General features: G+C 40.5%; 1 protein-coding gene across 11 annotated transcripts in view; it reads left to right on the forward strand.

The window, feature by feature from the left end:
* The window catches only part of LOC127045833 (KAT8 regulatory NSL complex subunit 1-like), a 137624-nt gene that overhangs the window by 59800 nt on the left and 59201 nt on the right, over window positions 1-18623 (forward strand). For all 11 annotated transcript variants that reach the window (XM_050942520.1, XM_050942521.1, XM_050942519.1 and 8 more), the window contains 2 exons: window positions 1606-1812; window positions 16564-16691. In XM_050942520.1, the coding sequence (XP_050798477.1) occupies window positions 1606-1812; window positions 16564-16691 (335 nt within the window). The remainder of the gene's footprint in view (window positions 1-1605; window positions 1813-16563; window positions 16692-18623) is intronic.

Consider the following 18623-nt stretch of genomic DNA (forward strand, 5'->3'; position numbering starts at 1 on the left):
AGCCCCAGGTTGGGTACCTGTACCCTGAGCCCTGCCACCTAAGTCTGTAGCCTTTGGCTCGGCCCCAGGTGGTGGGGCTCAGGGCCCTGGCTGGCAGACCCCAGCAAGTCTAACGCTAGCCCTGGCAACCTCATTAAAACAGGGTCCCGATCCCCTTTGGGGTCCGGACCCACAGTTTGAGAACCGTTGCTCTAAATGATGAGCTTAATTCTTGCATCAGAAGGGCAGCTGCCACATTTGGTCAGCTGAATAAGCATGTGTGGGAAAAGAAGAAACTTACATTGAACACCAAGATATGGATTTATGAGATGCGCATCCTGAGCTATATGCTGTATTGTGGCAAGACCTGGCCCATCTATAGCAGGCATGGGAGAAGGCTGAACGCCTTCCACACTCATGGTCTTTGTTGTATTTTAAATATCTAGTGGGAAATGAAAGCTTCTGTTACCAAAGTACTTGGGAAGGCAGAAGTGCCAAACCTAATTACAGTTTTTAAACACAGGCATCTTCATTGCCTTGGTCAGCTGTACCAGATGCACAATGGATGCAGTCCAATTGACCTATCATATTGCCTCTATATAAATCTCTGGTAACACCCACATCTTGAATATTGCGTGCAGATGTAGTCGCACCATCTCAAAAGGAGATATATTGAAATTGGAAAAGGTACAGAAAATGGCATCAAAACTGATTAAGGGTATGGAACAGCTTCCGTATGAGGAGAAATTAATAAGTCTGGGACTTTTCAGCTTGGAAAAGAGACGACTAAGGGGGGATATGGTAGATGTCTATAAAATCATGATAGACGTGGAGAAAGTAAATAAAGTAGTATTATTTACTCCTCATTATACAAGAACTAGGGGTCATCAAATTAATAGGCAACAGGTTTAAAACCAACAAAAGGAAGTATTTCTTCACATAACACACAGTCAACCTGTGGAATTCTTTGCCAGAGGATGTTGTGAAGGCCAAGACTATAATATAGTTCAAAAAAGAGCTAGATAAATTCATGGAAGATAGATCCATCAATGGCTATATTAGCCAGGATGGGCAGGGATGGTGTCCCTAGCCTCTGTTTGTAAGAAGCTGGGAATGGGTGACCAGGGGGTGGATCACTTGAGGATTCCCTGTTCTGTTAATTCCCTCTGGGGCACCTGACATTAACTACTGTCAGAAGACAAGGTACTGGGCTAGATGGACCTTTGTAGAGGCTTTGTACTGTTGAGTGGATTACTTTTCATTTCCTTGTTTTTGTGGGTTCGTTGAAGGGGGGCAATCATAAATGTTTGAGTTTGTGTATTACATTATTTACATTCTTTCGTTTGTTTTCTCGCTGCCTCTGTAGTGTTCTAGAAAAAAGCAAAGCACAGTAGCATTAGAATTGGACTAGAAACATTTCTGTTTCCTATAGGAGTTAAACTTCTTGTAGTTTAGAAGTAAACATTGACTCATACTGAGCAGGGTTTTTATGAAAACCTAATGATCTATTTTTATTTATTTTATTTACTCCCCTGGTGGTTATTTCTTGAGGATGCTTTAATTCTTTATACTGCAGTTTCAAAAACTCTGTGCAGATGATGAATCCAATGTCACTTTCTCTCCCAGGGTCCAGTTGTCCTTGCTGGTGATCAGCAGCCTGAAGATTTGATGAAACAGCAAGGCCGATTAGGTTCTATATCAGTGGTGAATTCCAGAAGAAATAAGGGACTACCACATTCCTCCTCTTCCATCCAGAAGGTCCCTTCTGGAGAGAGACCGTGTGATTTGTCGTCCTGCATCCCTTCCTACTTCATGAACAATGCGGAGAAACTGGTTAGTTTTTAGGAAAAACATGAATGCAGTGTTTATGCAGCAATACAGAGTAATGAAGAAGAGACTGTCTTTTAACACATCTTGTATCAAGAATAAGACTTACTGAAAAGTTCACATCACATAAGATAGTGAATAACTTAGTCTTATCATAGTCTCTGTTCATTAATGGTTTAACTTTTCTTTATAACCCATTTCAGCTTTCATTTTCCTCATGTTAAATAATATGTCCTCTGGTGTAGGTAGTAATCAGTTTTGGGTGTGGGGTTTTTTTTCCTTAAACTTGTGAATAACTTGTTTTGCCTTTTTTTCTTTGACTCTCCTAAAGACCTGGTATGTTTCTTTTATACTCTGTACAAGCCCTTACCATTGCTAAAGAGGTTGGATGAACCTTTCTAAACTGTATGGAATTTTGAAGCCTTCCTATTGCTTGGTTGGCAGCTAACAGAGAGGTAAATAGAATCTCATAACTATAATTGTTCTGAAGATACCCATCTCAATCCGTTCGTGCTCCTGGGTTTACAGTTCCTAGCCATTGGACCTAGCAGGCATCTCACCCCAGCCTTTGGAAGTTTCTAAGGGTGGTTCCATTGCTCACATGGGGACTTTCTTTGAAACATGAAAATACTCCTATAATACCCAGATGAGGCAAGAGGAAAAAATATGCAATTAGAAAACCCTTAAATCTGCATTTGATAGTTTGGTTATTTTGTGAATCTTCTGTATAGATAAATATATAGGAGACAACATACTTGTCTCTCAGAGAATGGCCCTTAACATGGTCCTCCATGTCTAGGCTTGCCAAGCTGTATCAATGAAAGCTGTATTCAGTCAGCCAGTTACATGTCTTGCTCTTGGAGACTATAGAACAGGGGTCAGCAACCTTTCAGCAGTGGTGGGCCGAGTCTTCATTTATTCACTCTAATTTAAGGTTTCGCTTTCCAGTAATACATTTTAACGTTTTTAGAAGGTCTCTTTCTCTAAGTCTATAATATATAACTAAACTATTGTTGTATGTAAAGTAAATAAGGTTTTTAAAATGTTTAAGAAGCATAATTTAAAATTAAATTAAAATGCAGAGCCCCTCGGACCAGTGGCCAGGACCCAGGCAGTGTGAGTGCCACTGAAAATCAGCTCATTTGCTGCCTTCGGCACGTGTGCCATAGGTTGCCTACCCCTACTGTAGAACCTACTCAGTGTCAAATAAAATTAAAAAGCTGGACGGACTTTCTAAAGGCCTTAGTCTGAATTAAGATGGATGTCCAGCACGACTTGATCTTTAAAGAAACTTATGATAAATAAATGAGTCACTATGACCCGAAACTTGCTTTGTTGCTTGAGCAGAAGTCATTGCCATCAGGAAAATAACCTGTGTAAGAAACTTGAGCTCATAGCCGTAGAGTAGCTCAAAAGCAGCTTGGTTAGTTTGGGTGGAATCGAATTGTCTTTAACTGAGATTAACAACTAAAAAAGGAACTAAAGCAACTTCTGGATAGGGAACCTAAAAGATTACATATTGACTTCTTGCTCAGGCTTTTCCTAAATTAGGATTCAAAGGTATGTTGTGTTAGATGTTGGCTAACATGTTTTAAAAGGACAGTGTAGATAAGGCAGTTTACATTTTAATATATGCCATGCTGGTCAGACTGAAGCTATGCTTCATCTTGACCAGGTTAGTATGTGTTAAAAGGTACACTGCCTTGTGTAAATTGGACTGTTAATGTGTTAGTCAACTCTTTTTCTGAAGCACCTCTAATTCCTAGTCTAGACAAAGCTACAGATGCCAGAAGCAACAAAGCTTTACATGCAGTGCTCCAGTAAGAATGGGTTAGGAGTGCTTATTGCTACCAAGTGTTCCATTGACACCCTCACAGTTGAGTGCTTGGCAAGGTGGATTTGATTTAAATCACTAGTCAGGAAGACTCAATTTAATCATGGATTTCTACATAAAAGTGCATTCTTGGTAGTGGTTATAATTTTAATACATACTCTTCACAACTCAGATATATGTAGATTTCATTTTTAGAAGGTATACACTATACATTTTTAAACGATTTATTTTGAAAACTTTTCAGATTAGTTTTACAGCGATATCAGAAAATCAATGATTGTTTAGTTATTTCATTTACCAAAGGTAATTGAAGCAGATATTTATGAAGTCATTGGGAAGTGAAGTATCTCCAGTTCAACAAGTTAAGCATTAATATTTGGAGGATTTTCCTGCCATGCTGTATTAGGAGGAGAACATCACCAGACAGATATTTACATTTATTTAACTAAAACAACATTATGTGTTCTGGATTTTTTTGTTCAACAGCAAACATAATATTTTAACAAAACAAGTATATGAATTTTTGAATTTAGTTAAACATTCAAGTTTTTTAAAATCAGGTTTGTTTTTGTTAAAATTATTTTTAACTAAAATAGTTTAAATGAAATATTTTTTTTAAAAAAAAATTAAATTGACTGTCAGCCAGGTCAACACAGGAAACTTAAAATATTGGCTTCTGCAGCTAACTCAGTCGTCTTCATCTTAATTTTCCTGTTTTGTTCATAATCTGGGAAAGAAAAATAAGCTTTCCTGCTTTTTCAGGTCCCAAACAATTTCTCAGTTTGGAATGAGTTAGTCCGAAGGAGGAGAATATTCTTTCTACATTGGCCGAAGAAGCTACTGCTGTTAAAAGTGAGATTATTACTTCAAGTCTCTGAATCCAAGTGCTTAAATGACTTCCACCAGTTCACTGGTGTGACTCTTTAAAACATCATCAGCAAACGTATATTTCTTGAATGGTTCACCTTTACCTCTGAAGTTTATTATAGTTGGCATTATGGAGGGATGATTGCTGGATGTCCATGTCATAAGCAACTCCTCTTCTTCAGCAGTTAAGGTTTGACCCTGGTACTGAATAATGAGAATATTTGCAAGAAAATGAGTTGGAGATAGTGCTTGTCCCATTCGTTTTTTTAATGCTTGTAATTTAACTCTGTCACTGAGATCTTAAAAAGAGAAATATGCACTCAATTCCTTCCAAATTTCAACAGCATCAGCAATAAAACAGCTATTTCCGTTCATTTTGTTCAGGGCTACAGAAGTAGGCATCAGGGTACTCAGCATGTGCGCAGCATTTCTCTTAAGACCAATGTTGAGAACTTTGTGACAGTGCCATCTATTTTTTCATGATTTTGTTCACAAGCTGTCATCAGATTAGACAAGTTCTTGATATAGTGCTCAAAACAGTCCACTACTGATTTCCATCTCACTTCTTGTGGGAGAGTTCGCGTGGTTCCTCCCACTTTTTTCAGAGCCGCTGCTGCAAAGTGGTTGTTACGGAAGTATTTTGCAATTTCAACAACATTAGCCTTTATTTCTGGAACACTGAAGTCTTTGTCTAGGAGGTGCATCAAATGAGCACTGCACCCATATGTTGTTAGCTTAGGACTCTCTTCTAAATGTATTCTCATCTTGGATACATTTGCAGCATTGACTGTGAACAGGCTGCATACTAGACATTTGAGTTTTTTTCCAGTTTGTTATAGCTTTTGCTGCTGCTACTTATAAGTATTTTTCAGTGTGTACATTTCCTGATGTATCAATTGTTTCTGTAAGGAAGACATTCCCTTCTTCTGTTGTCACACAAGCATATACAATAGGATCATTGTGGACATTGCTCCACCCATCAAGACTCAGTGTAACAATTTTACTCTCTAGACCTTTTGCACACTGCTCATTTTCTCTTTCATACACTTTATCCAGCAATTTGCCTGCGACATCTGCTCTGTTGAGTGGACTGTATCTTGGTCTTAATGACTGCAACATGTTAATAAAGTGTGAGTTCTCAATCATACGGAAAGGAGAGTTTGTTGCATAAACAAACCGAGCAGTTTTTTCATCAATTACCTCTTTTTGTAATCCGCTGGTTCTTATCACAAACTTATCTATGGTTGTTTCTGGATGATGGAGGGTTTTTTCTTTTTGCTACAGGTGATATATTGTGGCTTTGGGACATATATGGTGTGACTGAAACACTGTCATTGGCAGGTAACTCTGAAATTATAGAAAATGATGGTGATCTTGAAGATGGATAGTCTTCAGAGTCCTGTATGTTGAGGATGGATTCTCCTAAACAAAATAAGTCAGTGCAGCTATTTAATTATTATTACCATACTGCTCATTTAGTATTATTCATTGCATTCACTGACACTCAGTACTACTTTAAAGGTGAAATTGTAAAAGGAAGATCTGCCTGTTTCAGCTATTTATTTATCATCACAACTGCATCTAAAATGATAGTACCATAGAGTAACAACTATATTTTTTGCTCAAACATGAGAATTCAGGAAGAGTCCAGAAGGAAGACAGGCAGTCATGAAGAAAGAAGTATGAAATAAAAAAGTCTACCAACCTAAAGATCCTGCGTTTTCAAACATGTTCCTTTCATCATCTTCAACGCAGCTTCCTCCGGAGAAGGAACACATCTCACTATGTTGTTTCATTCGGGCAACCAGGCCTTGCATTTCTTTGCTGCACTATTTGCATTTTGCATGCATGTCTGTCTTACCCTCAGGTAGAGCAACTTCATTAAAATATTCCAAAATTGAGTCTCTCTTACGGCCTGCTGTCATTATAGGTTTTCCCTTCTAGTGAGAGAATGGTATGGTAGATCTCAAATCAATGAAGGCTACACTCAGAAACACCTCAAGACTTGTGGAATATGCTGCTCAAACAGTTTCACTTTTGTTTCTACAGCCTGTGCCTCCATTCTCACCTTTATCTCCAGACTTCTTCTCCTTGTCCAGATCTGTTCCACCCCAAACAATCTTCTATTCATTGAACATTTTGAAACTTTGCACATTTAGAGAGAGGAAAGGGATTGACTCTGTGTACACAAATTTGCAGAGGGACAGTAGGGTTGAAGTCTGTTATTTCTCATCTCTATATTTTATTTATTTATTTAAAAACCATTTTTGCTGTTAACAAACATGTTATCTCTAGAAAGACAAATCCACAGTTTGAGAATTGCAAAACTAAGCATTTCTGATGGTATCTTCTAGACTGAGCACTGAGTCCCATTGGGTAGATAGAAAGATTAACCTAAATAATCTATACAGAGGCCCCTGGAATCCCATAAGATTGGGTCCCTAATCCATGAACTATTAGAACTCATTTACAAAACTTTTCTTAAACATTGCATGAATATATTGTCTCATACTATAGAATTAGAATTTATTATCCTTATTCCATGATGAGATATCTTTGAGCTATAATGTATCTTTATTAAAACTATCTTTAGATAGGTATTTTCCTCAAAAAGCATTTTATCAAAAATACAATTTAAATAAATAAAATCGGAATTTTTTAATTTAATAAATGTTTATCCACCCTGCTGCCTAGTCAAATGCATTACAGAAGTTAAGTATATTACATCAAAACTTACCTTTAATCAGCCAAACTTGTAATCTTATTTTAAAAAAAATCAGGGTAGTTTGACAGGATCTATTTCTCATAAATCCATTGATTGGCATTAATTACATCACCTTCCTTTAATTCTTTAAGAATCAAGTCCCATGTCAGCGGCTCCATTATCTATCGCAGGATCAGTGTCAGGCTGACAGGCCTATAGTTACCCTGGTCATCTTGTTTCTTTCTTAAATATTGGCACAACACTGACTTTCTTCCTATCTTCCAGAACTTCCCCAGTGTTCCAAGACTTATTGAAAATCAACTTTAATGGTCCAGCGACTCCACAGCCAGCTCTTTTAGAACTCTTGGATGTAAGTTTACTGGACCTGTGGATTAAAAATGTCTAAATTTAGTACCTACTATTTAACATCCTCCTGAAATATTTAATGGTATGGAGAGTGTTATCATATTGTATGACTATATCATCTGGTTTTCCCCCAAATACAGAACAGAAATTTACTGAAAATTTCTGCCTTTTCTGCATTATTGATCATTCTACCATTTCCACTTCGTAGTGGACTAATACCATTCCTGTCTAGTAATGGACTAATATGTGTTCCTAGTATACTTAAACACCTTATTGTACTTATGTAACTCTCCTGGCCATAGATTTCTCCTTGACCCCCTTTGCTTCCCTTACCCATTTTCTACAATTCCTAGCTTCTCATTTGTATTTATTACATTCAGCTTCCTCTTTCTTCTTTTTTTTTGTTTTAAATTTATACCTACCTTCACGTCCCCTCTAAACCAGGTCAGTTTTTTAACTGGTTTGGCCTGCTTGCTCAGTTGTGGGATTGTGGCTTTTTCAGCAACTACTGAAGTGTTTTTCTGATTAAATGCTTCCTGCAAGCAGACTTGGCTCATACTTGTTTATGAAATTTGGCTGTTTTAAAGCACCAGGTATATATGTCACTTGTCTGATCTTTATTCTGTTTTCACATTATAAATATCAAGTCACTTGTACCAAAGATACCATTAATTTTAGTTTTGTGATCAGTTTCTCTTTATCTGTCAAAATAAGGTCTCATATAGAATTCTTACTTTTTGAGTTAAGAAATTGTCATCTATAATTAGAAATACCAAGGCTGTTTTAATACTGGCAGCATGAGACCTCCAGCATATGTCATTCAAAGTGAAGTCTCCAGTGACCACACAGCTTTTTTTTAATACATATTAATGAGGTGTGTAAGGAACCAGTCACTCTGTTCCTTAGTGTGATTTGGTGGTCTGTAGCAAACACCAACTAATACCCGATCTTGTGCTTTATCTGTTAGAACATCAATTTATGAGAATTCAAAATCATTCATAGAAAGGAGTTTCCTTCTGAATATAACTGGCAAGGATGGGGTCAACAGAAGCTGTCTCAATGCAGGCTCTGGCTGCTGTTTCCAAGAGCAGCATTTTAAGTTGTACTACAAGGACTCACTGGGTGAAATTCTATAGGGCGTGTAATTCAGAAGTCAGATTAGACTATTATAATAGTCCCTTGTGTCTTTAATCTATGGAATAGTAGTATTCTCATTTTACAGATATGTGAAGCAGAGAAGTGAAGCAGCCTACCTAATGTCAAACAGTAAATCTCTGGTAGATTCAGGAATAAAACAAGTATTTTGTCCTACTCACAAGACCATCCTTTCCTCCCTCCCGGATAATCAGGGAACTTCAAGTATCAGGGAATAGCCGTGTTAGTCTGTATCCACAAAAACAACGAGGAGTCCGGTGACAACTTAAAAGACTAACAGATTACATTCTGTTAGTCTCTAAGATGCTACCGGACTCCTTGTTGGGTTTTTTCAGGGAACATCTTTACCAGGGAGCCAATTATCTGAAAGTGTGTGTGTGAGAGAGAGAGGGGTGCCATCTTATGTCCCTGAATACTCTCGTAATAAACTTCTTTGATATTTTTGCACATTTGATTTTTCTGCCATCAGAAGTTTGAGCCAGCAAATCTGCTAATTTGCAAATACATTTGATTTTTCACTTAACTGAGTGGAGAGTAAAATGCAATGTCAATGAATCTGCCTTCAGTTGTAGTTTTACATTGTTACAGTTTTCTCTGCTACACTGATAGCCTTTTTTTATCTCTGGGTTTATCCAGTGGAATAAAATGTATTATGGATTCATCACCAGACTGGTAGTCAGGAACTGCTGCACTTTAACCTCAGTTTTACCACCTTTCACTGTAGCTTTGGAAAAAATTACTAAATCTTTCTCCATTTTTCCATCTGTAAAATGGGAATAGTTGTACTTGCCTGTCTCAGAAGTGTAGTGGGAATTGAGTTGTGCTTTGCTCCGCACATTCATGTGCCAGTCCTTTTCAACATATACATGGAGCCATTAGGTGAACTGGTCAGAAAACGTGGACTCAAGTGCTAAGAGTGAGGGAGAGACAGCTCTATCTATCCTTTACTGCATCTGACCACACCACTACTACCAACAGCTAACTTAACGAGTCTTTATTCAGGACAATGGTTGATTTTAATACAGAATGTCTTTAATATTGGTTTCTCTACTTTGAAAAAGATCAAAAGCCATCACCATTTTTTGTTTTAAGTCTTTCTTTATCAGCAGCACTGATAGGAATTGTTATAGTTCCTCAAATACTATGTAGATTAATTACATACTAAAGGGCAGCCATCTCATTGTTTGTAATATCTGGCCACAATATTTGTATTGTATATTTCTTGGCAATTGAGTGAATGTAAATTTTAAAAAAAGGTCTAGACAACTCCCTACCAGATTGTTTCGTAGCCAGTATGAAAACATCTTTCAGATCAAGCGTGAATTTCATCAGATGACTGTTCAGTGGCCTTTGTAAAATGAATCTGTGGTCTTGGGCCAAAACACCACCTCACTTGATACTACTGAGTCCCTTCTTTGGCAGTCTCCAAAGAGAGGCTAAAGGCTATGGAGGGTGAATTGCCCTTTTGCCTTTAAAGGCGCTCCATTCAAGTCACTGGTGGTAGAGTAGTGAGGGGAAGCTTGCACTCCTGCTGCTTGCATTGTACTTGATCATCATCTTCAAGAGGTGTCCCTGTGGATACTCTACTTCAAGATGCACATGCGCACTTGAGCCCTGGATTAGAGATTTTCTATTAAAAGTGTCTGGCCCACGTGTGCTTTATGCAACCTCATGGTGTGCTCCAAGGGCATATAGGGCTGCACAGGCGAACCTGTCAGTTCCTTTTCTCTCACCTCGACCTGAGGTGGAGCTCTAGCATGTTTGCCTTGTGTGTGCGTCAGCATGTTTTGTAGTTGTTTAGTTAGTTTAACATTTCTAGTTAGTTGTTGTTATATAGTTGTGAGAGGTTTCAGTTTCTCCTAACCTCCCCTCCCCTCTGGGGAGCTTATTTGACATGGAAAGGCATGCTTGGCTTGCCAGGTTTCAAATCCTGCCTTTCTTGTCAGGATGCTGTCCCAGTTAGCAATGGCCATTCTAAGTGTATCCATTGCTTGGGAGAGTTCCGTATCTCCCAGAAGTGTAGCTTGGAAGAATTGGGAGACAAAACTGAAGCTGCTACTCATAGAGCACTCTCTTCGACCAGGCTCCGATTCAGGTCAGAAAACAGACACTCGCTCTCTCCCTATTTATCAGTCTCCACACAATGCCCCTTTGACTTTGGCTAAGGTCTCACTTAAGAAATTAAAGATCTCTGAGGATTCAGGGAAAGTTCCAAAAAAGTGGAGCTACGGTATCCCACCACAAGGAGCCAACTCCCAAGAAGTCCCAATCTGCTGCAAGGTCTGCGGTTTCTGAGACCTTGATGTCTCGACTCGGTACTGTGGAGGGGAAAGAGACTTTCTCTGGTATCAGCAAAGTAGGGATATTCTGGAGCACTTCAGAGAAATGTCGCATCAGCAAGGCCCTGGTACCATTTGCCTCCAGATAAGTACAGTTTATTTCAGACTTACCAATGATGCCTTCCCATTTGGCTCCATCGGTACGGACAGATTTGAAGCATACACCTTCATCCCCAGTGCCTTCAAGCTCCAAACTATTGATACTGCCCAAGTCAACTGCTGAGTCGGTACCAACCCACTTGGTACCACAGGAATTCTGTTACACCAGAGACTTGTCAGTGTTAGACAAGCTGGAGTGCTCCCTGTTTTTGGGTACCAGATGACTCTTGGTACTTAGAACCCAGTCTTCAGATTACCAGTGCTTCCCAGTACTGCAGGATTCTACATTCTTAATCAGTGTCCTTACCATTTTAGGAATTCATACTTTTGATGAAGACCCCTGCCTATGTCGCAGATGGAGGACCGTGTCCTCGGTTCTACCTTCTCTCCTGTATGGGCCTCTACAGTGGACATACTGGGATCCTTAGGTGGCATATTGGCAGCAATTTGCCAGACCACTGATTCCACTGCACCAGGAAACTAGGGTCACTGTCTCCTCCACCAAACCTCCAACATGAGGAGACCTTTGAGGAAGTAGAAGGCTAGGGTGGACAAAGAGGCTACCCTTTAAACTCCTATTTCATCTTCATCTGCAGACAAGGCAGTCATTCCACCATTGAAGATCAACGATTTTTGTCAATTCCAGGACCTCGTGAAGAGGGTGGCGGACATTCCCTAGATACTGCTTGAGACTGACATCACAAAGTTCTGGACATTTTGCAGTCAGTGACACCCACTCAATTTGCACTATCCATTAATGAAGCACTTCTGGATCCAGCAAAGACTGTGTGGCAAACTTCCGCCACCATATCACCAACTGGTAAATGGGCAGATAAGAAATATTATGTAGCCCCTCCCCCACTCCTCCCAGGGACTCAGATGTTTTCATTTTCCCACCCCTCACCAAATTCTCTGGTAGTGGATACCGTAAATTACTCCTTGCCTACTCCTTATGACAAGGTCAGAAAAGGTTAGACCTTTTTGAATGGAAAGCCTATTCATCTGCAACCGTCCAATTTTAAATCACAAACTATCAGGCAATCATGGCCAAGTATGACTACATAAATTGCAACAAGTTCACATCCTTTATTGAAAATCTTCCCAAGGAGCATAGAGAACACATCCAGGCCATCATTAAGGATGGTCAGTTATTAGCCAAAATCTCTCTCCAAGCATCCCTAGATGCCGCTGCTAGATTCATCTCCAGAGCAATTGTCATGCGCAGGGCGTCACGGCTGCAGTTTTTGGGATTCCTAAGGGAGGTTCAGAATACTGTTGAGGACCTCCAGTTTAATGGTCAGATGCTCTTCTCAGGAACTATGGACAAGTTCCTGCACATGCTGAAGGATTCCAGGGCCACGTTGAGGTGTCTGGGCATATACGCTCCTACAAACAAGAGGAGATTTAGCAAGTCTCAGACTGTCCAGAGATTACACCTGGCTCAGTTCTCTGGTTTTCACAGAACCACTGAACACACAGTCAACTTGTGGAAAGCCTTGAGGAGGTTGTCTTTAAACAGTGTTTAAAAGAGAACTGGATAAATTCATGGAGGTTAAGTCCATTAATGGCTATTAGCCAGGATGGGTACGGAATGGTGTCCCTAGCCTCTGTTTGTCAGAGGGTGGAGATGGATGGCAGGAGAGAGAACACTTGATCATTACCTGTTAGGTTCACTCCCTCTGGGGCACCTGACATTGGCCACTGTCAGCAGACAGGATACTGGGCTAGATGGACCTTTGGTCTGACCCAGTACGGCCGTTCTTATGTTCCTATCCTGCTAAGGGGGAAAAGGGCAGGGGGGGTGGATTCCAGATGAAAAGAGCTTCCCACTATCCTTCAGCTAGTACCCAGTCATCATCAAACTTGCTGTTTTGATGGGTTGATTGAAGGCTCAAATCCTCCCTTGCCTGTAGTTTGCAAGCTGCAACCTTATGCTCACTTCTTCGTTTTTGGAGACCACCTTTCCCATTTCCAACAGGCCTGGTGACCTATTACAACAGACAAGTGGATCATGGAGGTTATATTATTGGATTACATCATTCTCTTCATGTCTCTCACCACCACCTTCCCCATCCCTCTTCAGGGTCCCCTGACTAGCCCCTGACCCTTGTCTCAAGACTATATACTTAGTCAAGAAGGACATTCCCTCTTTTATTTAGAGCAGTAGAACCAGTCCTATCCCCTTTGAGTAAAACCCTTTCCCTCTCTATGTATTTTCTCATGCCAAAGAAGGATGGAGGGTGGAGACCAATTGTAGATCTAAGACAACTGAACAAATTTGTAAAAGCTCAGAAGTTCCTGATAAGTGGAGCAGGTCACCATAGGTTCAAACAGAGGTCCTAGCAGGTATCTAAGTACCACATTGACATCCCAAGTCAGAGAAGGATCCTTAACCAAGGGGTAAAGATTCTCCCGACTCGTAATAACTATTGAGGACATATGGTGTGCAAAAATAGAAAACCCCTTAGTGGGGAATGAAAAGCTAATATCATGACGAGGTGAACCTAATAGATATAACTGATCCAGTTTTTGGAAGTCTAGTAGATAATCTATGACGACTGATAGTGGGGAAGTTTCAGGCACAAAGTAGTGATGTTCTTGGAACCTCTTCCATTTCTGAAGGTATGTAATTCGAGTTGACTCCCTTCTACCGTTTGCAGCTCCTATGTCATATGGTAGCTTGCACCTTTGTGATGGGGCGTGCAAGATTTGCCTCCATTGCTTTGAGGCTTAGTTCAGGAGGGCTTATTCATCAATCAGAGACAGCTTGGACAAACAAGCAGGTTACGGTTTCTCTCCAGGTGAAGAACTCTCTGGATTGGTGGAAAGATCAATGCAATGTCTGCACAGGTGTCCATTTCTCCTCCTAGCTCCAACAATAACTGTGACAATGAATGCATTGCTGTGAGGGTGGGGAAACCAATCTCTATATCAATGTGTTGGAACTGAGGGCAGTCAGGAATGCTTGTCTTCAGTTCCTACCGCTCATCAAGAGCAAATCAATTAGAATCATGATGGACAGCATGGCTTGCATGCTCTATATCAATAAACAGTGATGTGCAAGATAGCTTTCCCTGTGCACAAAAGCTATAAAGTTATGCAACTGGTGTATAGCCCATCAGATTTAGATCTCAGCCATTTACCTTCCTGGAGTCCGGTATGTCACAGCCAGTATGCTCAGCAGATGCTTCTCCCAGGACTAAGAATGGGAGTTGAACTCTCAGATCTTTCATGGGATATTCCAGAGGTTGGGACTTCCACATGTGGACCTGTTCACCACATCCAGCGCAGGAAATGCCCTTTTATTCTGCTCAAGAAGTAGTCTTGTTCACCTTTCTTTGGGAGACACCTTTCTCCTTCCTTGGAAAAAGGGTCTGTTCTATGCATTTCCTCCAACACAACTAATTCCAAGAGTGTTGAACAAGATAAGGCAGGACAAAACCAGGGTTATCCTCATAATGCTGATCTGGCCGAGGTGAGCTTAGTAACCTTACCTGCTTCACCTGTGTGTCCAACTGGCACTCCCAACTTCTGACTCTCTCTCATCTCCTCTCCCAGGATACAGGTCGTGTGCTTCACCCCAACCTCGGGGTCATCCATTCTCCAAGCATAGCTCCAAGATAGTTCACAGGTTTAGACTCCACCAGCTTGACAGGAGTACAGTAAGTAATACTAACTACACAATAGAAAGGAGTCAATTCAAATTACTTACCTCCAGAAATGGAAGAGGTTTCAACCACTGGTGTCATGGTCAATGCCTCGTGCCTGTGTCTCCATTTGAACCTATGATGACCTGCTCCTTGCTTCGCTTTTCTCTGAAGACACCCTTTCTAGTAGCTATCATGTCAGCCTGCAGGTCTGGAGAAATTGGAGCCTTGATGTCAGGACCCCCTCTCCCCCCCCCAATTTACGGGTTTTTTTGTTTTTTTTCCCCCAATGACAAGGTCTTTCTATAACTGCACCCAGAGTTCTTGCCTAATGTTCTCTCAGATTTCCAACTTAACCAGTCTATCTGCCAATATTATTCCCTAAACCACATAAATCTCAGCACTAGACTTCCCTTCATACATTAAATGTACAACGGACGTTTATCTAGATAGGACAAAGTAATTTCAGAAATCACGTAGGCATTCTGTCTCCATTGCAGAAAGATCAAAGGAGTTCACAGTCTCTTCACAGAGACTGTTGAGATGCATCTCTGGGTGTATTACTGCTTTTTATGATACAGCTGGTGCTTTGCTCCCCAAAAGATTGTAGCACACAGTACGAGATCACAAGCAGCTTCCACAGTTACTCAGAAACATTCCAGCATCTGAGATATGCAGAGCTACTACATGGACTTCAGTGCATATCTTTTCTGAACATTATGCTTAGTCCACACTCTCAGATCTCATGCAGTACTTGGATCTGCTGTACTGTCTATTTGATTCTTAAGTTCCCTCCTCCCTGTGAGGATACAGCCCCGGAGTCACATGGAATGGAGCACCCATAGGGACACTAATCGAAGAAGTAGTAAAGGTTACTCATCTTGTGCAGTAACCGTGGTTTTTCAAGATGTGTTTCCCTATGGGTGGACCTGCCCTTCTTCCCCCATGCTTTGGACTGTTCTTGTTGGACATTCAGATAGAGAAGGAACTGAGGGCAATTTTCCCATGCAGCCCTGCATACCCTAAGAGTGTGGCATGAGCTTGTGTGGCGCATATGCACAAGCTGAACAGACACTGCTAATGGAAAGAGGCACATGCACACCTGAAGTGGAGCATCCATGGGGGACACACATCTTGAAGAACTACAGTTGCTGCACAAGGTGAGTGACCTTATTTTTCGCTAGCACTAAATTCACATAAAATGTAGATGCATGTACACATCAAGCTTTAGGTCTGAAAGCTTAATGTCCGAGTCCAAGGTCCTTTTACAGTGTTTCAGAATCGTGTCCAGTAAGTGTATAAATGTGCCCCTAGACTACCAGATATCCTGGACTGATGCTAGCATTTGGCTACAGTTTTGGAACAGTTGGTATGAAACAAAATTTTTGCTACACCAAAGCTTCTGGTATTCCAAGTGAAACTGGCAAGCAATGAAAGTGGTTTCCAATTTATAGACCAGAGGACTAGAAATTGTATTTGATAACTTTTTGTAACATGTAAGAATGCAATTTAAAATCACTGATATGGGGTGATTTGAAGAATCTTTCTTTGATCCTTGAATCAAAGTGAATGGAAAGAAACTGTAAATAATTGATTGCACTGGGACTGCTTAACTATGTTCAGCATTATTTTTAATTGCAAAATGCTACTTAGATTGATTGATTACTTTTTTTCTCCCCATCCCTCTTCAAAGTTCATTCTTTCATCAAGCTATCCTGAGTTTGAGATTTTATTTTTCTCTTGCAGAGGTCTCGTCTTACACAGTCTTTAGGAAGCCCTATGTGTCAAAGTCCCTCCTGTACCCCCATCAGTGGGTCTCCAGGACCCCCAAAAGCCTGCACATCACCCCACCAAGTCAACGGAAAAATTTACTGGTTAGTTCTTCTTTTCTTATAGGTTGACCAATCTCCTATTTTGGGATTATTCTGAGTAATTTTTATAATTAAGACATTTGAGATAGTGGCTGAGAATGTGATCATAGGTGAACCTTCTCTCTTTGAATACAATTAATGATGTAAGGAACTAAAATAAATACACATGCCTGATGGGGGAGAAATATTTTTGAAGATAGATATTAGGTTATATATTGCAATCTACATTTTGTATCTAAAAATAGCATATAATGTTGCATGTTTTGCAGAGTATTTGGTGCAAAGTGTTACATAGAGCTTCATCTTCTTTTAATGTATGGATGGCCAGTGCTGCCCACAAATCCAAATGCATCTAATCTTTAAAGGTAACCTACAAAGGTTCTCTCTCCTCTCCCTTAAAATTGGATTTGTGACCTTTTCCCCATTTTATCACATATAAAGAGAGCCTGAGAGACACTTTTTCTGCCTGTATTTCAGCCATTGAAATATCAGAAATCAATCCTGTCTTCCCTAGCGATACTGAATGACCTCTTGGGCCTCAGGCTGTTGAGAGCTCTCATACCGTAATTAAAGTAGTGGGGAAAGGGTATTGAATGTTTAACACACTCTTCCAAACAAGTGCTTGTTAGATATGTGAGTTAAAAAACCAAACCAAAACTTAAGTAGCCTACGGGAATCTTCTCTCAGCTGCCCAAGTGTGTCTTTTTGTGATGTCATTAATGTAATTCGTTCTCCAGTCACCTTATTCTTTGGTGAGGGCCAAGTTACTCTGTCCCCTAAAGTCCATGCGCTGGGAGTGAAAAGTTCACAGACGAGGCAAATGTTATGGTCTGTACAACTCAGAATGAGCCTCTTTATTAGCAAAATTTTAAATGTCATTTTAAAGACAGATTTTTTTAAAAAAAGTAAATGCATCTATGAAACCACGTGTCTGTTGTCCACTAACTTATCACTCAGTGTATTCCTCCGTGACCAGTCTCTTCTCTTCTCCCTTGTCTTCCCTGCTTATGCACCTGCCATCTGAACGCACACTTTTTTATGAATGTTTCCTACCTGCTGCTCCACTTTGAGAGTCATTCCTATCCACCTTCCCTCTTATATATACCACTTGATCATTTCCCTCCCCTTTTTTCCTTTTCCCCCACCTCTGGGGATTTTCTTCACTTATTCTCTGCCTCCAGTTCTCTGGAGAGTGGGCAGTTTAGAAGCAGCTGCTTTCATTCATTTGATCTTGTGGGGTCAAGCCAGTGGTGGCAGCAGAGAAAAGTGGGAAGCCTGGAAGGAAGTCTCCTTTGGCTCAGCTTCAGACAAGGCTAGGTAGGCAGCAGAGGGAGAAAAGGGGCCTGCTCCTGTGAGCTCAGAGACAGGGTAGGGAAGACGGGAAAGGAACCTCCTTTCAGTATGGCCTGTAAGGCGCTCTGACCAATGCTGGTGGAGAGAGGAAGGTCTCTGCTGCCTGGTCCCAATCAGGTGCAAGCTACCTCCCCAGCTGTCTGCCAGCCCTCTTTGACCTACAGCAGGCAGGCAGCTATGGGTAATAGGAAAGGGTTTAGGGGCTGGATCTGGGCAGCAGCCCATGTGTTTGACACCAGTATTGACAAGACCTGAATTTTTAATGTGAAAATTTTTGGTTTTGTTTTTAAATAAACTGAACCATTTTTCAGGCCTTTCATCCTTTATAAAGAAGCCTAAAATGGTAAAAGACTAATATTTTTCCTTTGCTGGTTGCCTGACTATGGAGGTTCATCCTGTGAAATGTATTTGTCTCAGCGTGCAGTGCTCCACCTTGATTCAAGTCGCCTCTGCTAAAATACGAATAGTTCTTACTGTAACCTCTTTTGAGGTTGCAGTTAGCACCATTTTATGCTAAATGGGTACACCATTCAGTTTCTGGAAAATTGCTAATTAAATCCTCATTTGGGGAAAGTTTGAATG

Source organism: Gopherus flavomarginatus, chromosome 2 (genome assembly GCF_025201925.1).
Source record: "Gopherus flavomarginatus isolate rGopFla2 chromosome 2, rGopFla2.mat.asm, whole genome shotgun sequence".
In the NCBI taxonomy this organism is placed as follows: Eukaryota; Metazoa; Chordata; order Testudines; family Testudinidae; genus Gopherus; species Gopherus flavomarginatus.